The sequence below is a fragment of the Euprymna scolopes genome, chromosome 34 (assembly GCF_053919585.1).
Source record: "Euprymna scolopes isolate OS-2025 chromosome 34, ASM5391958v1, whole genome shotgun sequence".
Classification (NCBI taxonomy): domain Eukaryota; kingdom Metazoa; phylum Mollusca; class Cephalopoda; order Sepiida; family Sepiolidae; genus Euprymna; species Euprymna scolopes.
The window spans coordinates 33,432,182-33,457,234 of record NC_136515.1 but is presented as its reverse complement, the minus strand read 5'-3'; the positions used below and the strand labels follow the sequence as shown (position 1 = coordinate 33,457,234).

Genomic DNA, 25,053 nt, shown 5'->3' with positions numbered 1-25,053 from the left:
AGAGCCTTTTGGCGGTATTGGTTGGATTATAATGCAAGCATGCACGTTCTTTAGGAAAGATTCAGAAAGAAGTTGTGTTCTACACACTGGCTTTCTCTGATGAGCTGAAAGAAAATAGTAAATGGAGATTTTGTTCAATGAAGAGTTATACAAATATCACATTTACTGTGCTATTCCTCTAAACAACATAAAATAATTATAACGTTTTCTTTAATAGTTACTACCAAATAAAGTGTTATGCCAAACCGTTGAAAAAAGTTAAAACGTAAAAATGTCAATAACATTTATGAAATTCAAGCTGATTCAAGAATATTTATTTGTAACATTTTCACTAACAATTGCTTTCAAATAGATATAGTTGTAAAATAGTAATTAAAAAAAAGCCAAACTACAAAAGGCCTACACAATGTTTGAAGACTAAACTGCTTAAAATATTATAACTTAATTATAATTACTTTTAAATAAATATATTGCTAAAATAATCAGAAAAAAAAATCCAAAATAAAAGCAAAATTTTGAAAAAGGCCTAATACAATTTTTTAAGGACAAAATGTGTCAAAAAAGGCTAAATTCGCTAAAGTTGGCCTTAAAAAGGCCAATCTGGCAACCTTGCATTAATTATCGCCCTTGAACTACATTATAAAGATAGGAGCAAATAGATTTTTTCGGTATAATTCATTTCTCGTTTTACGTAGACGATGAAAATCATATATATATATATATATATATATATATATATATATATATATATATATATATATATATATAACGTTGTTTAAATATGAATAAATTATTTGAAAAGAATGACGAAATCGATCATGTTCTCAATAACATGACTGAAATAGGATTTAATAATATAAAAAGTATTTCTCCTTCAGATTTATTATTTAGATTATTCGGACGACTGTTCTCAACCTGGTTGTTATTTTCACTATGTTTTGTAATGTTTTGTAACTGACGACATTCTTGCATCTTGCCGAATTCGGGAACAAGCGTGAGGGTTGTCGACAAGTTGAAACATTCAAGTGATACAAAACTGTTTACGAAGGTAGTTTGTACGTAAAAATTTTTTTTTTTATATATATATATATATATATATATATATATATATTATAACTATTTATTTATTTATTTTTAAGTAAACGCTGACGGTAAATTTTCTTAAAAGAATCATAATTATAAAGTTCCATAAATAATGTAATAGGAAACCATTAAAAAATGGTTTGTACTTATTTTCGTTAATTCTTATAAACAAAAATAAAACACTTGAATAACATAAGGTCGAGTGGGAAATATTAACAACACACTGACATTATAACCTTAAATTGTTAAGACATCGCAACTTAAATTCTTATCATTTTGAAAACGCTAAGCATTTAATGCAAGTTTTTCCACAATCGTTACCTTCTGGAGATTTTTCATGGAAGCACTGGAACCTATATTCCACTCCAACCCGCTCTATATAAGCCTTCGCCTGCTCTTCGTCCTTTAAGTCATAATCCATAATTCAAAAATAAATTCCTTATTCGACCGGCGACATGTGAGTTACAGGCCCTTGTTGAGGGGGGATAACTGCTGTTGCTTTTCAAACAAGCACAATTCCTTGCAACGCACAAGGTTCTTCCGCTTTGATTGGAGTGAAGTAACTTTCTGTTCAGTTCGAGGTCCGTCCTTCCAAATATTACATCCTCCTTAGGAAGTGAGGGGGGGATTATTGCCGGTTGTCTGCGGCGCTTCTACTGAGGAATACTGACTAATACGATTACGATGAATTTTACATTTATTCAGTGCCCTATTTTTGGGAGGATGGAGCCTAGATAGTGGGGGAAGCAGGTAAATATACTCCTTGTACCGAATAATGACTTAATGTGTGTGAAATTTAGTCACAGTTGATCCCAAACAGCACCTTTCTCACTGCAGAAATAAAAAAGAATATCATTCTGTTGTTGGTGGCACACCCACAAATTAAGGGGAGTAAATTGATGACCTAAGGAGCGGATCTATAATTATTCGTAGAAACGCATAAAATGTGTTTAAAAATAAATAAATATCCGGTGATATTTATTTGCTGGATTTCTAGCAGTATTTTTTATTTATTTTTGAGTTTTGTGTGATTCTTGATACTTGTAGGGGAAAAGAAGTTTAAGTGAAATTAAATCTCTCTGCCCCAAACAAAATAATAATAAAAAAGGAATAAAACAAAATGACAATCCTTCTGGTTTAAAATGCACCGCATTTATTTTTCAACAAAAACAAGGTGAACAAGCAAAGGTCCGATCGATGAAAGTTCTTGAGAAATCATTATGATTAGAATATTAAATGAAAGCCCTTCATGGAATTAATGAGAATAGAAGTCTTGGGTGAAAATAATGTCCTTATTTTAAGGTTGGTGTTTTAAGTGATGAAGTTCGCCTTATTTAAAAGTCTCATGAGGAAAGTAATTTGTGGTTATTAATTTTTATAGAAAATGTGTGCGTGTGTGCATTCGCGCGGCGTATGTAATCATGGTTTTGACGGCGGCTTTGGCAGCAACGATGTTATGAAAACGAGAGGCATATTCCGTGTGACGTCGAAGTGAGAAGAAGGGAAAAAGAAGGGAAGAAAGAATATTTCATGCATTTTTATACATTTTGGGCCGACTCCAAAAACAAGATTGCTACTACTGATATTTTGGTTTTTGGACAATTTTCTAAATTTTCTCATTGGTCGCTTGTGTCACGTGATACTGTCGCCAACTACGTCTGCCAGCAAATATGTCCAGTTTACTTTTGTTGTTGTGAGAAAAAGTGTGTGGACGAATTTGAAATTATGCCGTTACTAGAAGAACTTATTTTTGTGCAAAATGCGCGGGAAATTGAGATGAAGAAACGTTTTTTTTATTTGCATGCGTACATGTGTGTGTGAGTGTGTGTGTGTACGTGTGTGTGTGTGTGTGTACGTGTGTGTGTGAGTGTGTGTGTGTGTGTGTGTGTGAGTGCACATACTCCAAAGTTACAGCTTCATGTTTGCCATCTGGGTTGTTGTTTTCCTTTAATCCTCAGCAGTACTTGTATTTCAAACTTGATAAACGCTTAAAAAAAAAGTTAAAACACAAAAAAACTTATCCCGGTAGGTAAAAGAATAATTCTATTACCTTTGGTAACATCTTCTCTAACTCTTTTCTCTATAATGATATAATTAATAAAGCCGAGATGATGTTTCTCATCTAGAAAAAACATTACAGCAATACAAACACAGATATCATATATAAATTCAATATGGTCACACTACCTGCCAATATATAATATAGTTTTTTTAATATTATCAGTCGATTTCGTTCAATATCATAAATTTCCTAAATTTCTGAGGAGAGTTTCTCTCGCAAATAAGTCATATTTACAGGTGAGAGCAAAATACTTATTCAATCATTATTTTCTCTTCTCACTCTCCTAGACAACATCGGGAACTTAGATACATTTGCCACATTTTTTTCAACTACACTGTCCGTAGTAACTTTCTTATTCTGTACATTATAATTACTCTACGGAAATACGAATCCCTCCCTTTAAAGAAACCATTATTATGTTCCGGTTAATTTGATTGGCTGTTAACATACATTTAATGGATTTAGGCAGAATAGGATTGTGAATTTTGAACTGCTACAAACAACTGTCAAGAACTATACATGACGTCATTCAACAAAACAACAATCAGATAACAAAAGTTAAAATCATCTTCATATGCTTACTTTTGCCTCAATGAAGAAATCAGAGATCATAACAAACATTTCCTAAAAAAATTCTTATTCATCTTTGTTCTTCTCATCTTCATTGTCACTTTTGCTGTCGCCATCACTATTTGTCATGAATTTTACACAAACATATTAAAATATATATAAAAATTGTGACAACAGTTAACGCCAGTGACCAACAATTGTTAAGGCAGCCAGTGCTCACCAGACACCATGAGTAAATGCCAATACCCACAAGTAACAACCTCAAAACAGCAGTAACCATTAATGCCTACCAGTGCCTACTCCAGCCATGAAATGACAATAATCACTTTAAAAGAGTACTGATCATCAATTACCGCCAATCACCATCATAATCGCTTAGTGACCAAAAAGTGCCCACCACTGGATGACAGTGTCTAACAATTGAAAACAGACGATTTGTCTGCCAGTGGCTGCCTTTGTCATGAAGTGGCAATAACCACCTTAGAAGATGACAGTTATTGTCACTCACCATTATAACCACTAGTTCCTGCCACTGAGTAACAGTGCCTGCCATTGGATGACAGTGCCTGCCACTGGATGACAGTACCCAACAATTAAAGACATGCAATTTCATTTCATAGCAGTCCAATGGAGGCACACTCTGGTCATCATTGACACTGGTCGACAATCATCGATAGTTGCAGAGGAAACTAGTGCCATGAGAGTAAACAATTGTAACCACTTCAAAATGCCAATGATAACCAGTGCTTGCAACTGAAGACAAAAAATTTCATTTCAAAGTAGTCCAATAAAGGCTGATAATGGTTATGGTCACTAGTGACCAACAGTGAATGCTGAAAACCAACAATGACATTTGTAAATACAAGTAACCGCCTCAAAACAGCACTAACTTCCAAGTGCCATCAGTGCCCGCTACAGTTATCCAGTGGATGCTAGTGGATGCCGATGCGCAAGAATGCATGACAGTTGAAGATAGATGATTTCAGTTCAGAGCAGTCCAATGGAAGCTGACACTGGTCATAGCTGTCACTAACTGCCAGTTGCAAAGGCAGCCAGTACATATCAGTAAACGCCAGTACTCACTCCGGACCAACACTAATTGCTAGTAACCACCAGTATTTCCACTAGCTGCTACTGCCAGATAATGCCTGACAATGGAAGTCAAATGATTTCATTTTGACCACAGCTGACAGTTCCTGCTATTTCCAAGGCCAACAGTGGTTCTCATTAGCAACTGTAGTTTAATTTGTCTTCAGGGAGTGTGTGTGTGGGGGGGGGATCCTTTATAAAATCTGTTCTGGCTTAGTGTCATATTTCCACCAGGCAATGCCAGTACATGGGTCCTGCTAGTTTGTTATATATTTGTTTCTTGACTATAGTAAAACAGGTCAGGGCATTTATGCAGAGACGGTACGATGCTGAAATAATAACACTATTATTTAGAAACCCATTCTTAACATGGGGAGAGGGAGGGTTTTGTAACTTTTCTATATTTTCACCTAACAAAACAAATGATACTAAACAAAAGATAACTTGAAAATAATAGTAAAAAAATAGCAGAGTATCTTCTCTGCATAAGCACCCAAGCCTGAAAACCACATTTTTATAAAAAGAAATAAAAAATAAACATTAAAAACAAAAAGTTAAAGCAAATTGAATTGCACATGCAAACTCGTGAATAAAATGTAGTCATTTAAAAAAAAATATACTAAGTACGCATAAATAACATTGAGAAGACACCAAGGGAGATAATACTAAATTTATAATCACCAAAGGAGATCCACCACACCTCTTCCTATTAATTATCATAATGTTTTCTTTTTTGAAAAATAAATTTTTTTGTTTACTTCGAACAAGGCATGTTGTCACTGAAGCAGATGGGTTATTGTGATAGTGGCCAGATTTATAGAGGGTGCAACTTGCAGTGAGGAGTTGGGTTGCAAGGTACAATTGAGATGTAAGGGCCCACCAAATTAATTTGTAGATTATAGCCCTCAGCTGCCCCCATCAATTAATGAGATACTATTTTTGTAGGCTATGATCACACCTGAAAAATCTGTGAAACAACAAACAAAAACAATTATTTTAGAATTTAGAGTGGTTCATCAGTTTCATGTATAAATTTAATTTAAAATGACCTCTATTCCAATTCCAAGCCATTCTCACTTTCTAGGGTGTTATTATAGATTAAAATCCTCAGGGAATTCTCCCAGTACAAAAGAAAAAAAAATAATTTTACCTTTTTTTAGGCAAAAGACATGCATATGTGTGCCCAACACTAATGGTCAGTATGCAAGTCTCCTAAACCTTTTTCTCACAACTTGCCCTGAGCTATGTTTGTCTTCCGTGCTGTCCCCACTGGGATCTTCCAACCACTTGGTTGTCTCTGTTAAGATAAAAACAAAATGTAATATGTCCTTCGACACACCTCTCCATCATACAGTATATCAATACTTTATAGCTGACTGGGATAGCTTTTGTACATTTATATCAGATCTACCTCTTCATTCCATGTTAAAAAAGAATGTGTCCTTTATAATATCAGGCCTGATGGAATGGTTAATTGTAGGCATAAACCGCTTCATACCCTCCAAAAAATTCCAGCAAAATAGCGAGCCATGGTTCTCTCCAGAATGTGCTGCTGCCATTGAGCACAGAAATCACTATTTCCATTGCTTCCTACATAATAGATGTACTGAGACTAAAGCTGCCTTCAGGACTGCCAAAAACCACTGTAAAAGAGTAAAAAAGAATGTGAGAACGTTGTATGCTCAGTCTATCAAGACCAAAGGAGCTGAGCAGCGGCTTGGTTCCCATCAGTTTTGGCAAATAATAAACAGGGTCCTGAATAGAAGTGTGTGCTCTATCCAAACCATCATCAATGGACCTGAGGTAATCTTGTCAGCATCGGAAAAAGCCAAGCTCTGCCAAAAACTTTGCAGCTAATTTTACCCCATGTGATTAGGACTGCCAACCCCCTGTATTTCCTCCCATGTCTGAAAACACGCTATGCGACATACAAATATCTGCATGATGTTGCCAAGCTAATCAAAAACCTTGATTCGAGTAAAGCAAATGGCCCTGACAGCATTCCAATTATAGTGCTGAAAAAGCTTCAACCAGAACTAGCTCTCATATTTACAAAGTTGTTTAAGCATTGTCTTAAGGAGAATTGCTTCCGAACACCCTGGAAAATCTCATCAGCATGTCCTGTATTTAAAAATTCAGGTGATCGTTCATTCTCCTCTGAGTACAGACCAGTCAGTTTCCTGTGCATCATGAGTAAGTTGCTAGAATCTGTGTTGAATTGAGAAGTAGTCAACCACCTTAGAAAAAATAACTTCCTCAGTGACATGCAATAAGGTTTCTGTTCTGCTAGATCTACAGCAGATGTGCTAACAGTTATATCTCACAGGACTAGCGAATCTCTCAATGGAAGCTTCCTTTCTAGGGCAATTGCCCTTGACATATCAAAGACCTTTGATAGGATATGGCATAAAGATCTACTCCACAAGATCTCCAACTACAGTATAGCTGAAAATGTCTTTCCAATCATTAAATCATTTCTCTCCGATAGGTTCATAAGAGTAGTAGTTCATAGGCAGAAATCAGAAGCTCACAGTATTAATGCTGGAGTCCCTCAGGGGTCCATCCTCGGCCCAACTCTCTTCCTGATCTACATCAATGATCTCTCAAATCACATCCTAAAATCATTTCTGGACATTTATGCTGATGACACTACCATCTATGGCAACACTTCAAAGGCCGTAAATGACCAAGTTCTCTCTAATTTTCTCTCCTCTGATTTTGATTAAGTGGTGCAATGGGGAAAAAGGTGGCTGGTTAATTTTGATGCATCTAAGACCAAGCTTCTATCTATCCATCATCAACGCTCTGAACCCCATCTGGTATCAATCAAAATAAATGGCTTTTGTCTTGGTGAGGCTCCTTGTTTTGACAAATTTCTATGTCTGACCTTTACTCCTGATCTGAGATGGAACTCGTACAACAAATTCATTGCCAAGGTTATTGGAAAAATGGTGGGATCATTCTACCGCTCCAGTAGATATCTCACTGCTGATGCAATTCTCTACCAAGGATGGAGTACTCTTGCTATATCTGCAAGAAGCAGCTTATCCTGCCTTGACAGAATTAAAAATAGACTTTGTAGCCAAGCGGAGGATGCCTTTTCTCTTCCCTGCAACTTCTTTCTCACAGAAGAGACGTTGTGAGCCTGTCTGTTTTATCATTTTTTTCATGGCAAGTGCTCATCTAAGCTCCAATCTATGGTCCCTTTTGTCCTGACTTTCATAAAAAACACTCGTCTAGCTGAAACCACTATCAATAATTTCCTCACTCTATATCTGTGCCTAAACTTAAACATAGATTCCATGAACAAAGCTTCTTTCTAAGAACTGCATGCCTGCAGAACTCTGTTTCATTTTCCTGCTTTCCAATTTACTACAATATGGCTGTTTTCAAGTCCAATGTGAACAAATTCCTGATGAGCCATCCCCTTAAGTAATCCAATTTACCAAATTTCCATTACAAACGTTGACTATGGCATGTTTCCTTTGACCACTGTACACTCATTAACTCTTATCTTCGAGTGGCCTCTGAGGAAAAAACTTACCATTTTAAATGTTTCATGCTATATTTTTTTACTAAAACATGGATTCAAGTAAAAATGGGTTGTTTTGGAGCAATAAAACCTTGCTGAAATCAATTTCACTGTCATTGTCAGTGTAAACAAGTGTGGGTGTGAATGTAATCATTTTTTATAGGTTCAAACACTTTTTGTGGTTGTCCCTATAAATAAAATAACCAACATACATCTTTAAAATTAAAAATTACTACCGGTTAATTTATAGTACTAAACTCCCAAAGATTTTATGCTAGGCTTAATAAACATTATTTTATTCCTGACTCAGTCTTTTAATTAACACATTTCAAATTCTTGATACCCACTAGCTGAAATCATAACTGACCTATTTGTCTAGCCATCAATTATAGGATCTAACACATCAATTATAGGATATAGTTGGAATTGGTTATTTTATTGAACTATTTCACATAATTTTGCATAAAAAAAAATGTGATCACTGTTAATAATATCTTGGTTGTATTATTCTAAAATCTATTTTTGGAAAAATCCTTTTACATGTTTTATATAAAAGGCCTACATCTGTGCTTCATGTCCTGAAAATAAAAAACTCTTCTTTCCTGTAACAAATTATTTTCCCTTACTTTCCTTTCCTCAGCAGCAGTCGGCCATTTTCCTTTTCTCAGTATTACTGCGGGCTCATTTTTTAGTAGAATAAAGCTTCATTCAAGCCTTAAAAATAGCCTTCCATCTCATTTTATTCCAAGCACCTTCATTAAAAAAAAAGATGGAAAAATATCTTAAAGCAAAGCAACTGAATTTGGATCCAAATAAACCTGATGCTGCAGACACATGGTGTCCCGGAAAGAAATCCATCCTCATTTTTCTTGAGGTAGTTAGTGATGTACAACAAGCTCCTCTTGCAAACAGGCTGAAATTAAATTTAATTGAAAAACAAATGCTGTTTAACTATACAAAATTTAAACATAAATATATATTAATTCTGCCTTAGAAGAATTTTTTAGGGTATTGGTTAGTCATCCATAAACAGTACTGTTTCACTATTTACAGCTAATCAGTGCAGCTAGACAAGCAAGTGCTTCAAGGTGGGATTGAAATCTGACAGTCTACGCCTCTACCTCTGCGCTATCATACAGTATCTACTGAATGTAAGCAACATCTAGATGTCAACAATGTAAACATCTTTTCAGTGGAAGCTTGAAGCAGTTTTACCTAAGTCATGCCTTAAGCTTTGTGACCTGCCGGCAATTTTCTTCTGACATAGGGAGTAATGTATATATATATATATATATATATATATATATATATATATATATATATATATATATATATATATATATATATATATTAGGGATTTACAAAGGGGCGTTCCCAAAGTAATTCTTCCTATTTTTATTCTGCTCGAATTGATCAGAAGGAAATTGCAAATTGCAGTGTTGTAATGACTGAACTTATATCCTCAGGACTTGAAAATTTCATCTGTTGCAGATATTTATGGTGTGAGGCTCTAAGAAAACAACCCCTGGTTTGAATGTGCATCAGAAGCAGAAATGGATCATTGAATTTTTGGCTAAAGTCTATTGAGAATGATGGTGACTATGTAGAAAAATAAATCTTGCAGAACAAAAGGTTGTTCGTTTTAATAGTACCACTATCGTCTGTGTAGTTCTTCAATTTTTTAGTTAAAAAATATGAGGCTTTATTGGTGGAATGACCCTCCAGATGACAAAATGCATTCCGGATGCTCATGCACAGTCATCGTTCATAGCTAGCATGTCCACTGACTGTGGTGATTATTATGTAGAAAAATAAATTCTGGATCACAAAAGGTCACTAGTTTTAATTGTACCACTCCCGCCTTTGTAGCATTTCAACTTTTTTTTTTATGGCTTTCGAATAATTAATAATATAAAAATAATAAAATATAATCCAAAATTATTCTCCTTGCATTGTATATAAATTTAGACAGAAAAATAAACCTGACGCTTTTTGTTTACTTATTGCAACATGTTTTTTTTTTTTTTCAGGTGAGTGGGTACATATTAATTTTTATTATTTAGTTTTTAAATTTTATCTGACACCAGAAATGAAAGAAAACACGATCAGAGGTCAGCATAACCTTGGCCTAAGTTCACAGATCAAAGAAAAAAAAATTGCCTGCTCTGTAATTATCAGCAAAATTTGCAGATGGAAACGTTAAATTAATAAAAATAATAAAAATCAAAATAAAGCAGAGGATTGAAATATGATCACATAACTTCTGAGCTGCCATTTTCCTGGGAGATATACATCAACAGAAGCTGAAAAGTGTCTGATTATATCCATTTCATCATGAGAACAGTATTCTGAACAATTCAAATAATCCAAATAATCAATTTTCCTCTAAAAAAAATACACTTTAGAAAAATATATTCACTTGCAAAATTACTTTGCAGGTGACATGTACATGTCTACGATGTTTATTTATATCATTTTCATGCTCCAGATTTTAAAATTTCAATTGCTGTCTAGTTTACTGAAGGTGTTTTCTTTTTGTTTTGTTTCAGTTACATTCTTGAAAATGCCAGCTGACTAAAAAATGAAACTTGAAGAAAGCTGGAGAGAACAACAAGTATTAGTATGTTTATTGCAGAGAGATGAATCAATAAAGTGATTGAATTTAATCATGTAAGTGATAAAATCATTCTGTTGAAGATGATGTTTCGTGAGAAAATTTTAGCAGCTGTATCTGTTTATGTACCACCATATGACTTGAATGAATATGTAAAAGATGAGGTTTATGGTAGGCTTATTACAATAAATAATTATTTGGGAACAGTAACAGGATGGGGTATGTTTGGCACAAAAACTGTGAAGCAGAATGGTGTTGAAAATGTGTTTTTGAGGCTTTATTACTACAGCTTGGATAGTGCACTATTATAGAATTCACCTTGAATTCTTTATGTTAGTAGAAGAAATTTAAAAATATAAAACTGATGCTGAAGCTGATATGGGCCATGCAAGATAACAATTGAAACTATTTCACCAAGAAATGGCTTAAAAGAGACATTTTATATGATGAAGGATTTTACTCCTATCAAAATGCAGTAAAATAATTTGAAATGGGACATGCATGCAATCCTACCCAAAACTTCACATAGGCGAAAGAATGTGATAAACTTTCTTCCAACCAATATCAGATTCCGTTTGGTTAAACAAATACTTTTTAAACAAGAATTGACATTTTTGTTCATTTTTGTTGTTTTATTTGCAATTAAATTTTTAGAACAGAAAGACAGTCTCATTTTAACATTAAAAACAATTTTATTGGTCATTGTTGTTCACATGTGATTATGTACATTCATTGACTTATGAAACTCTATGAGCAGGTTATTTTTCTGTGAAGATAGCTGGTGCTCGGGAATCCAGCAGATAAAGGCAGGAGAGAGGAAATTGGTTAGTAGCAGAGGATAAATAATAAACATAAAATGGAATCACGCATATTCATTCTTAAAAATGCATACATTTAACGTTCTCACTCATGAGTGGTCAAGAACCAAACTAATAAAATGTTCTTATACATATGTACAAAGGGGTTTACATGGGTTGGTCTTCCTTTTTCATTGTCGCTTCTTCTCGTCATCTTTTTATGGGTGGCCATGATCATCTTTTTAACTTAGGCAGAATAAACTTTTTATTCAGGAATTAAACAAAGAGACTTCAATTTTCAAGGTTTTATTGGAGAAAGAATTGACTTATGAAAAGAAAAACTACTTAAATAAAATTAATTCCTTCTTATTTTTAACTTAAAAATTAAGAGATGCAGATGGTCAGAAGCATCAGCAACATTCAGCTTAGATTATTACATTCTTGGATCGTCTCATCCATACTGCTTCCCCAGAAAGACTGACTTGAAACCTCTTTGTTCCTCTCACTTGAAAACATGATGTCATCCATATTTTGATTCTTCAACTATAATGCTTTACCTAGGGACTTTGACCATTGCCCTCTGTTCCAAATCACGCCATCTGTCTCTGGGTATATTTCCATTTGTTGCCAGCTTATTCTGACATGTACTAAGGTGACCCTTGCTATAATTCACATTAGCTAACTGTTGTGGTCTTGTTTGGGGAGGTCACAATATTAAGATGAAAGAGTCCTGGTATTCACTGCGAGCGGTTAAACTATGCATGTGCTCTCTGCTCGAAGGCAGAAATGTCTGGCTTACATAGTGTCAGACAAATCCATACTATCCTGAATATAGGGGTATTAACTACCCCAGAATACTAACATAATCGCTGATTACTATCATAGGGTCCCAATTTATAACAGATATATATGCCCAGAAGTCTGGATGAGGAAATTGGTATTGCTGGAAATGTCTTCTCAATTATTAAATCATTTCTTTCTGATAGGTTCATAAGAGTAGTAGTTGAGGGGCAAAAATCAGAAGCTCACGGTATTAATGCCGGTGTCCTTCAGGGGTCCATCCTGGGCCCAACTCTTTTCCTGATCTACATTAATGATCTTCCAAATCACATCCTTACATCATTTGTAGACATTTATGCTGACGACACTACCATTTATGGTAGCACATCTAAGACAGTAAACGACCAAGTTCTCTCCAATTCTCTCTCCTCTGATCTTGAGCATGTAGTACAATGGGGTAAGGAGTGGCTGGTTACTTTTAATGCATCTAAAACCAAGCTTCTCTCTTTACATCATCAACATTCTGATCCACATCTGGCATCAATTGAAATGAATGGCTCTCGTCTTCAGGAGGCCTCTAGTTTTGACAAGCTTCTTGGCTTGACCATTACTCCTGATCTTAAATGGAACACGTACATCAAATCTGTTGCCAAGGCCGCTGGAAAAATGGTGGGATCTTTCTATCGATCCGGTAGATATCTCACTGCTGATGCTATTCTTTATCTATATAAGAGCCAGATACGTCCAAGGATGGAATACTGTTGCCACATCTGGGCAGGAGCTGCTAGAAAGGACTTGGCCTGTCTTGTCAGAGTTCAAAATAGACTTCGTAGCCTCGTTGGAGATGTCCTTTTCTCTTCCTTGCAACCTCTATCTCAGAGAAGAAATGTTGCGAGTTTGTCTCTGATGTATCGTTATTTTCATGGGAAGTGTTCGACTGAGCTTCAATCTATGGTCCCCCCTCGCTAAACTTTCACAAGAAACACTCATCTAGCTGTAAACACTATCAATAATTCCCCCCACTCTTTATCTGTGCCTAAACCTAAACGTAGATTCCATGAACAAAGCTTCTTTCTTAGACCTGCACGCCTGTGGAATTGTCTTCCATTTTCCTGCTTTCCGGCTGACTACAATATGGTTGTCTTCAAGTCTAACGTAAATAAGTTCTTGATGAGCCGTTCCATATAAGTTATCAAATTTACCAAATTTTCATTACTAATGATTACTATATTGTCCAATTTCTACTGTACACTCTTTAACCCTTATCCTTGAGTGGCCTCTTGGCCTTGATAATGTGGTGATGCCTATGTAAAAAAAAAAAAAAAAAAAAGCTTAGAGAGACTATGTGTTTAAATAAATGTCTCATTAGTAAGGAAGAGAAAAGAGTTCTTATAATGTGAACGTTTCTAAGGGGAAAACTATACATAAGTTTGTTTTTAAAAGAAGGCAGAGTTCAAGTGTGTTTGTAAGTATATATGTGTGTGTGTGTGTGTGTGTGTGTGTGTGTGTGTGTGTGCGAGTGTGCGAAAGCAGAAAAAAAGTTCAGAACTCCTTCTCACTAACTCCTCTTAACTCTCAATTCACTGTATTAACTCTCATGGTTGTACTTGGCCAGCACAAAAGGCTTTTCTCTTTTATGACTTGCTCACTTATTACACAAGCTGAAGTAGTATTATCTTCTTCTTCTTCTTCTTCTTCTTCCTCTTCTTCTTCCTCTTCTTCTTCTTCTTCTTCTTCTTCTTCTTCTTCTTCTTCTTCCTCCAACTGCCAATGAACTCATGCGAGGAGTGAAGTTTATTTTTATTAATTAAAATATTCTCTCTTAAGATATTATGCAAAGATCGTCAGCATAGATGAACCACTCAGTGTTATGGTTCATTGATTATTTATTAGTGTAGATGTTGTACAGTTATGGAGACAGGACACAACTATGAAGTAAGCCATTCTTTTGTTGGCACCAGTGACTTTCTTTGTTGTTTAGGATATGGCTCTGATGAGATTTGTAAGTGTCAGGTCTTTTGCCAACTTGAACATCTTTTTCAGAAAGTAGTGGTTTACAGCGTCATATGCAGTGAACAGATCAACAAAAAACGGTTCCTGTTACCAGTCATTTCTAAAACACATCTTGATGTGCTGAGTGAGATTCAGGAGTTGGCTTGTGGATTGTTGGTAATCAGCAACTAATACCAATCACTTAAGGATTAACCAGCTTTGAAAAGTAGCATGGCAGGGAGATTATTCAAAACTATTTTCATGTACAAGTTTCCTCCACATTTTTTTGATGTTTCTTGTTAGTATATAGCTGTTAATCAACTCAAGAATCCATTTTCATGTCAAAGATCCAAAGTGCTTGATCTCCTCTGTGAAAATATCTACGCTGATGGCTTTACCAGCCATTTAAAGGCACTGATGCTAATATCGAGTTCTTCAAGTGAGAATGACTCACTCAATCCAATGCTCTGAGAGTGCTGAAATCAATCTTTACTGTTTGGTAGTGCATTTTCCATTGAGTAACAATTGACTGGTGTGCAACTTAGTTGGAAGTGATGGTGTCTTGCTGTTGTCTTGGAATTGATGGATCGTTTTTGTGGATTAGACTATAAAGGGCTATTGATGACATTTAAATATTCGTTTAAATATGATAGACTCCTTTATAATTAAAAATAAATAAAATAAAATAAAATGCAACACTCAAGAATAACACCAACAAATAGCAATCAACTCGAGCATCGCGTTTATATATATTAAAAAAATAGTTTTATTTAACACAGTAGTTTTTTTATTAGTGGTGTGGAGTAATTTGCTTGGTAATCCATTACAAAATTAAGAAAGTTGATGTTCATCAATATGAAATTGAAAATCCATATTTTTTATAAGACAAGCTTAGAAATGTTTTAATGCAGGCATATAAATCCATATGTCTGGATAAAAGAGAAAGATTTAAAGAAAGTCATTCATATTTGCGTAAGGTATTAATCCATTGGTGTAAATCCTCAACATGCGTATTTTCTGGTAAATAATTTTTACATCTTTTGATGGAGTTAGGTGGGCTGGTGTCTCATTAAAAATTAACTTGATTTTTCCCACGTGCTGTATTTATAATCAAAATTGCAAAGGTCTCAGCCTATTTATTTAATGCGCGAAAATACAAAAATAGTCCCAACATAACTTTGGGATGAAGCACATCTGTTTGTGCAGTTACAAAATCCTCCACAAATGGATTCTTTTCCATTGTGAATTTGGCATATTAAAACTATTTATCTTTCTCTGTCCCCTCTCGGTTGATATTTTAAGCAATTTTTTAAAAGCCATTTGCAAACATTGCTTATCAGGAATTTTTACTTATAAAAGTTTAGACACATTTTTTATTATTCCAAATTTTTTTAGCATTGGTTTTAACTTTTATATGTCTTCCCATTTTAGCTCGTTTTATTTGGAGACATGTCACAATGGCGATTTTCGTACTGTGGCTGAGACTCTTCCTGTTGCGGCAAACATGTTGATGGCCATTAAGCAACTGGAAGGTAAAGATTTTTAAGTCAGTTAGGGTGCAGTTGTCTTTTCTACAGCATTGTTATCATTTACTTTCATCGGCTCATTATAATGCTCCTCCTCACAAACTACGTTTTTACCATAAGTGCTTCAGTGAAAGGGTTTGCTGTTGCAACAAGCCTTGTGCTTTCATTTCATAGAAGCAGGGGAAATTAAAATTGAGAGATGTTAACGTGTCAACTTCTCCCCAAAATTTATCAAATTAGCATTCCTTCTATTTAAAGGATTTTGTTTCTTAATATCATTTAATGATGATATGGATGCCACTGTAGTAAATAGCTCTCAAATACTGTACTCAAGCTTCTGATATCTGCAGACCACTACAGTGAAGGGGTGGGATTTTGCTGATTGGTTGGGGGTTTTTATGTTGAAGGGGAACAAGCGCAGCAAGTTTATTGAGCACATTCCAGGCATGCAACATTACAGTGATAAGACAGAAGATTGGGCTTGATAAACAGTGTGGATTCTATTAGAGTAGAACTTCTTTTTTAGACCCTGTCTAAGAGGGATAGAGGGATAGATGAGTGGTTGCTGCACAGATGTGATGACAATATTTGACACAATGGCAAATGGTGGCATTATAGAGATATAGGATACTGGTAGGGATGAGAATTTTCTAGCCTGGTTGAGGGAATTCACCTTCTTTGCAGCAGACTTGACAGTATCTTCTATGTATTTATTTCAATTCATGTTACCTGTGAATGTTAGTCAGACTGTCATATGTTGAGACTGCGTACACACACACACACACACACACACACACACACACACACACACACACACACACACACACACACAGGGTGGTTTGAGGCTAAAAACACTAAGTGATGAGTTAAACCTGTCCAAGCTAACATTGCAAGAAAGCAGATTGATATAATTAAGCAGAAGAGAAAGAATCAGTCAAAAAAGTGACAGCAGTCATGAGTCATCACTGAATCTGCCATCTCTTGCCCTCTCCCCCTCCTATCTACCAACTGAAGTATGCATACGAAGCAAGAAATAAAGTAATATTTTATATTTTTCTAATAAATGAATTTATGTTGCAAGTTTATTTTTTTGGTTGACGAGAAACTACTATTGTTCAACCCAATTACATCGCACAGTGAGTTTAAATGTTGAACTCTTAGGTAGAATACCATTAGACATGGTAATCGGTGATTGGAAAAATTTCTTATAATTGTTAAAGGAAAAGAGTTTTGTCAGTAGCATCAAATGTAACCATCTATTTAACTACAGACTGGAGGTCTTTTGCTAAGGATTCAGCCAAAGCCCTGGATACATGCGTGCATTCATTTTGCCAACATGTCAAGAATAGAGTGTGTTTGACATCAGAAAATATGTCCATCTTGGATGCATGTGGTCGTTTATAAAGATCAGAAATAATAAAAGTCCAACTATCAACCTTTGCACCATACCTGCATGTTACACTATTTAGATGTGCAACACTCAAGGACAACATAGATCTTTTGTTTGGCCTAAAAAAATCTATCAATATTAAATATTTGTTCAGTAACACCCTACAAAATAATTTCACGAGAATATCTTTATGCCAGATCTTGTCAAAAGCTTTGGATATGTCAAACACTACTGTTTTACCTTCATTTACCTTATCAAATGTAATTTACCTTATCAAATGTAATTTAGTTTATCAAATGTAATTTACATTATCAAGTGTAATTTACCTTATTAAATGTAATTAAGCTAATCAAATATAATTTACCTTACCAAATGTAATTTACCTTATCAAATATAATTAACATAATAAAATGTAATTTACATTATCAAATGTAATTTACCTTATCAAAAGTAATTTACCTTATTAAATGTAATTTAGCTTATCAAATGTAATTTACATTATCAAGTGTAATTTACCTTATCAAATGTAATTTACCTTATCAGATATAATTTAGCTTAGTAAACATAATTTACATACTCAAATGTAATTTACCTTATCAAATATAATTTAACTTATCAAATGTAATTTATCTTATGAAGTTTATCTTATCAAATGTAATTTACCTCATGGAAAGTAATTTATTTATCAAATGTAATTTACCTTATCAAACGTAATTTACCTTATCAAATGTAATTTACCTTATCAAATGTAATTAACCTAATCAAATGTAATTTATCTTATCAAATGTAATTTACCTTATCAAGTGTAATTTACTTTATCAAATGTAATTTACCTTATCAAATGTAATTTACATTATCAAGTGTAATTTACCTTATCAAACGTAACTGATCTTATCAAATGTAATTAACCTAATCAAATGTAATTTACCTTATCAAATGTAATTTACTTATCAAATGTAATTTAGCTTATCAAATGTAATTTACCTTATAAAATGTAATTTACCTTATAAAATGTAATTTACCTTATCAAAAATAAGTTACCTTATCAAATGTAATTTAGCTTAGCAAATGTAATTTACCTTATCAAATTTAATTTACCTTACGAAATGTAATTTACCTTATCAAAAGTAATTTTCCTTATCAAATGTAATTTAGCTTATCAAAAGAAATTTACCTTATCAAATGTAATTTAGCTTATCAATAGTAATATACATTATCAAATGTAATTTACATTATCAAATGTAATTTACATTATCAAATGTAATTTACATTATCAAATGTAATTTAGCTTATCAAATGTAATTTAGCTTATCTAATGTAATTTACCTTATCAAATGTAATTTACCTCATCAAATGTAATTTACATTATCAGATGTAATTTACATTATCAAATGTAATTTACCTTATAAAATGTAATTTAGCTTATCTAATGTAATTTACCTTATCAAATATAATTTACCTTATCAAATGTAATTTACCTCATCAAATGTAATTTAGCTTATCAAATGTGATTCACCAGATCAAATGTAATTTAGCTTATGGAAAGTAATTTATTTATCAAATGTAATTTACCGCATGAAAAGTAATTTATTTATCAAATGTAATTTACCTCATCAAACGTAATTTACTTTATCAAATGTAATTTCCCTCATCAAATGTAAATATACTTATCAATTGTAATTCACCTTATCAAAAGTAATTTACCTTTTATAAAATGTAATTTACCTATTCAAATGTAAGTTGGCTTATCAAATGTAATTCACCTTATCAAATGTAATTTAGCTTATCAAATGTAATTTAGCTCATCAATACAATTTACCTCATCAAATGCATTTTACCTTATCAATTGTAATTTAGCTTACTAAATGTGATTTAGCTTATCAAATTTAATTCACAGTATTGAATGTAATTTACCCTATAAAATGTAATTTTTCTTATCAAGTGTAATTTACCTTATCAAATGTAATTGACCTGATCAAACGTAATTTACTTTATCAAAGGTCATTTATCTTATCAAATGTAATTAACCTAATCAAATGCAATTTACCTCATCAAATATAATTTAGCGCATCAAATATAATTTACATTATCAAATGTAATTTACCTTATCAAATGTAATTTAGCTTATCAATGTAATTTAGCTTATCAAACGTAATTTACCTTATAAAATGTAATTTACCTTATCAAATGTAATTTAGCTTTTAATGCAATTTAGCTTATCAAATTGAATTTACCTTATAAAATGTAATTTAGCTTATAAAATGTAATTTACCTTATAAAAAGTAATTTACCTTATCAAATGTAATTTACCTTATCAAATTGAATTTAAATTATAAAATGTAATTTATATTATCCAATGTAATTTACGTTATCAAAAGTAATTTTCTTTGTCAAATGTAATTTAGCTGATCAAATGTAATTAAGCTTAACAAATGTAATTGACCTTATCAAATTTAATTTACCTTATCAAATGTAATTTAGCTTATCAAATGTAATTTAGCTTATCAAATGTAATTTACTTCATCAAAAGTAATTTAAATTATCAAATGTAATTTACCTTATCAAAAGTAATTTACCTTATCAAATGTAATTTAGCTTATCAAAATTAATTTATCTTATCAAATGTAATTTACCTTATAAAATGTAATTTACCTTATCAAATATAATTTAGCTTATCAAATGTAATTTACCTTGTCACATGTAATTTACCGAATCAAATGTAATTTACCTTATCAAATGTAATTTACCTTATCAAATGTAATTTAGCTTATCAAATGTAATTTAGCTTATCAAATGTAATTTTGCTTATCAAATGTAATTAAACTCATCAAATGTAATTTACCTGATCAAATGTAAATTCCCTTATAAAATGTGATTTACCTTATGAAAAGTAATTTACCTTATCAAATGTAATTTACCTTATCAAAAATTATTTAGCTTATCAAATGTAATTTACCTTGTCAAATGTAATTTAGCTCATCAAATATAATTATGTCTTATCAAATGGAATTTTGCTTATCAAATGTAATTTAGCTCCTCAAATGTAATTTACCTTATCAATTGTAATTTACCTTATAAAATGTAATTTACATTATTGAATGTAATTGACTCTATTAAATATAATTTAGCTTATCAAGTGTAATTTACCTTATTAAATGTAATTGACCTTATCAAAAGTAATTTACCTTATCAAACTTAACTTACCTTATCAAATGTAATTAACCTTATCAAATATAATTTAGCTTATCAAATATAATTTACCTTATCAAATAAAATTTAGCTTATCAAATGTAATGTACTTCATCACAAGTAATTTACCTTATCAAATGTAATTTACTTTATCAAATGTAATTTACCTTATCAAATGTAATTTAGCGTATTAAATTTAATTTACCTTATCAAATGTAATTTACTTCATCAAAATTAATTAAGCTCATCAAATGTAATTTACTTTATCAAATGTAATTTACCTGATCAAATGTAATTTAGCTTATCAAATGTAATTTACTTCATCAAAAGTAATTTAAATTATCAAATGTAATTTACCTTATAAAATGTAATTTACCTTATCCAATGTAATTTAACTTATCAAAAGTAATTTAACTTATAAAAATGTAATTTGGCTGATCAAATATAATTTACCTTATCAAATGTAATTCACCTTATCAAATGTAATTTAACTCATCAAATGTAATTTACCTTATTAAATGTAATTTTCCTGATCAAATGTAATTTACCTCATCCAATGTAATTTACCTCATCAAATGTAATTTACCTTATCAAAACTAATTTAGCTGATCAAATGTAATTTACCTTGTTAAATGTAATTTACCTCATCAAATGTAATTTACCTGATCAAATTAAATTTACCTTATTAAATGTAATTTACCTCATCAAATGTAATTTACCTTATCAAAAGTAATTTAGCTTATCAAATGTAATTTAGCTCATCAAATGTAATTTACCTCATCACATGTAATTTTGCTTATCATAGGTAATTTAGCTTACTAAATGTAATTTAGCTTATCAAATGTAATTTATCTTATCAAATGTAATTTACCTCATCAAATGTAATTTAGCTCATCAAATGTAATTTACCTCATCAAAGGTAATTTAGCTTACCAAATGTAATTTAGCTTATCAAATGTAATGTCCCTTATCAAATGTAATTTACCTCATCAAATGTAATTTAGCTCATCAAATGTAATTTAGCTTATCAAATTTAATTTACCTCTTGAAATGTAATTTACCTCATCAAAAATAATTTACCTTATCAAAAATAATTTACCTCATCAAATGTAATTTACCACATCAAATGTAGTGTACCTTATCAGAAGTAATTTAGCACTCAAATGTAATTTACATTATCAAATGTAATTTACCTCATCAAAAATAATTTACCTCATCAAAAATAATTTACCTTATCAAAAATAAGTTACCTTATCAAATGTAATTTACCTCATCAAAAATAATTTACCTTATCAAAAATAATTTACCTCATCAAATGTAATTTACCTCATCAAAAATAATTTACCTCATCAAAAATGATTTACATTATCAAAAATAATTTACCTCATCAAATGTAATTTACCTCATCAAAAATAATTTACCTAATCAAAAATAATTTACCTTATCAAATATAATTTAGCTTATCAAATGTAATTTACATTATCAAATGTAATTATGAAATGTTGTTTACATTATCAAATATATTTTTGCTTATCAAATGTAATTTACATTATCAAATATAATTTAGCTTATCAAATGTAATTTACATTATCAAATGTAATTATGAAATGTTATTTACCTTATCAAATGTAATTTACCTTTTCAAATGTAAGGTATATGCATTCAGACATGATTGTTAGGGTATTTGGAGTTGAATGGGCTTACACAAATCCTTACTGTTGGTCAGAAAGAAGTTTATAACTAAATATTTAACAACGCCCCTACCATTGTTACGGACGAATTCGTCCATAACAATGGTAGGGGCGTTAGGGTTGTTAATTATTTTGTTCTTACATAGTTTTCTCATTTTGCCTACCAATCATCAAATATTTTCAATTGTTTGTAAAAACTTTCAAGTAGCATGTTGTACATGAACGACAAACTGATACAATCTGGTGGAAGATCAGCTTCAAATATAAATTTATCGTAAATAATCTGTAATCGTTTTTTAGGACACCAACACGCCAGATTTCAAGCCGCTATTTTGGTTTGCACAAAAGATATGCCAATGTGCCAAATTTCATTCTGTTATAAAAACAAATTTCTACAGAAAAAAAACTATTAGCAAGTAAACATAAAAGTAATATGAAAAACCACGATTATAATTTTTACAAATCTAACAACGGAGCTGACGTCAATGTTTTGCTTTTAAAACAAAACTAACATTTTTGATAAATTTCTGTGTGCCCTACTGGGATAATATTTTTTTAATGGAGTAGGTAAATAAAATTATTTTTACAAGAATTTTTCTTCATTAATCTAGCCATAAACATAAACATAAAATTACCTATGAAAAACCATATTTATTATTTAAAAACATCCAACTTATATACTAAAACACCTAAGAAAGAAAAACACGATTCTCCATTTTTAGGCGATTACAACTTGAAAGATTTAGTGGCAAAATAAAATAAAACACTAAACAAAAATTTGACAAATTGTGAAAAAATTGAACACAAAATAAGTCAAGATGTGTCAAGTTGAAAAGAGAACGACTGCAAAAGTAATGGCTGGAAATCCTTCACGGCTGTGGCAATTGTTATTCCAAGCATATTTGATAAAGAAAACCTCAAATAAAATATATCCCATTCCCAGATGTAGCATTGCCTTTCCAAGCCCAATTTAATTTGCTTTTATTAGTTTTTATAGAAAGCAAAGTAAACATATTAGAGTTCACTAGTCACAGATTAAAAAAAAAAAGAAGGTTTTTGTACATATTTGATAAATAGCTATATAGTGACTATTAGAGACTTCAGACTTTAATATCAAAAGATTTAAAATGCTTGGACATTTCTTTCTGGCACTGTCTGGTGTTGTCTGATCATCATACTTCTTTATATTTTGTTTGGTTGTGGCAAAAGTGAAAAATATAGATGAAAATCTCACAAGTTTATCAAAACCTTGGATAGAATATATAAAGAGCAAACATTTAAACGATTGTTAACTTAAAAAAAAACTTTTATTTACATTTAAAATATCCCAAACATATGAGATTCTACTTTTTTATGTGATTATGCAAGAACACACTAAAATGTTAATTTAGAATTTAGAATGGGGGTTCAGTTGTGTATAATGTAAAATGATCCTATTTCCAGTACATTGTAACTTTTTTACTAGTTAAGTAATTTTTACCACCAATTCTAAGTCCGATTAGCAAAATCATAAAATCACATGTAATTGTTTTATTTTCTATATTAGCTTAAACTTAGAGTTAGTGGTAGGAAAGGGGCGTGGCTTTTATGACTTTTAACAATCACATATTTTATACTAAAGTTTTATTTGGAATATTAACATTCCCAAGATTTAAAACAAATAAAGTTGGTTACATATCCTTAAAACAATGTCTGATCAATAAGGTGTGATCATTTTGTGTTAAATTTATATACAAAACTTATTGCTTAGTGTTTTATTTTATTTTTACAACTAAATTTTTCAAGCTGTTTACATGTAATTGCCTAAAAATAGAGAATCGTGTTTTTTAACTAAAAACACACTTTAAAAGAAGTTTAAACACAAATAAATTTATTCAGATATGTAGAAGAGTCGTGCCTTTGGTAACTTTTATTTGTTGCATATTTGTTTAGCATTTCTTTCCTTTTCTGTTAATTACAGCAATAAATGTTCCAATCCTATTCTTCTTTTTGGCATATGTGTATAAGTTTAAATGTAGATATAATTTCTTTTTTAATTAAGAAAATATTCAGAATGTTTTCTCTTTATGTATCTTATCCAAGGTTTTGATAACGTCATTGGAGATTTTCATACATATTTTTCACTTTTGTCCAGAGTAGTGCCATAAAACTTAAATTTTTTTTTCAGAAGAAACCGATGACAGACATCGCCAATGTACAGCTGGCACCAACAAAATTGAAAAATCTCATCCAGAGCATCTAAAACCTTTTAATAATCAAGTGAACTCCCTCAGATGGGGGCATATAGACATTTTGCGAATAGATGTGAAAACTTTACAAAGAAGACAGGCAAGTTATCTCTCGATAAATTACCAAAGATAAAATAAATTAAACTCTGTGAATCAATGTTAAATCTGTAAATAAGATTTATAACCTATTCTGTGATCCTACTCAGTCTTATGTTGTAAATGAACAACTTCTTCTAAAAACAATTTGTGCTTGTTTCATTTTTTTATTGTCAAAAAGAAAAAATTAAAAGAATCGACTTGGAATCAGAAATTAGACTATAATTTTTCCGATTTTGATACCTATTCCGATACCCCAAAAAGTGTTCCGATTCCTGATTCCGCTTAATCATCCCAACACTAATATAGATATATACAAATACATACAGATATAGATACTTTTTAAATATATATATATATATATATATATATATATATATATATATATAAATTGTTATGTGGAGATAGGTAACC

General features: G+C 31.7%; 1 protein-coding gene and 1 long non-coding RNA gene across 3 annotated transcripts in view; one reads left to right on the top strand and one right to left on the bottom strand.

Moving 5' to 3' along the window:
- Positions 1–1,641, bottom strand: part of LOC145259167 (cytochrome c oxidase assembly factor 7 homolog) — a 118,501-nt gene extending 116,860 nt beyond the window's left edge. The window contains exon 1 of the mRNA XM_080116901.1: positions 1,405–1,641. Coding sequence (XP_079973027.1) covers positions 1,405–1,504 — 100 coding nt within the window. The 5' untranslated portion in view covers positions 1,505–1,641. The remainder of the gene's footprint in view (positions 1–1,404) is intronic.
- A 53-nt stretch (positions 1,642–1,694) lies between these two features.
- Positions 1,695–24,987, top strand: LOC145259168 (uncharacterized). 2 transcript variants are annotated; one of them, XR_013864135.1, is made up of 3 exons: positions 1,695–1,833; positions 10,886–11,006; positions 24,483–24,987. It is a non-coding gene; the product is annotated as an uncharacterized LOC145259168 (long non-coding RNA). The 2 variants fall into 2 exon arrangements; XR_013864134.1 differs by lacking the exon at positions 24,483–24,987 and having other exon boundaries at positions 10,886–11,612.
- The last annotated feature ends 66 nt before the right edge of the window (positions 24,988–25,053 follow it).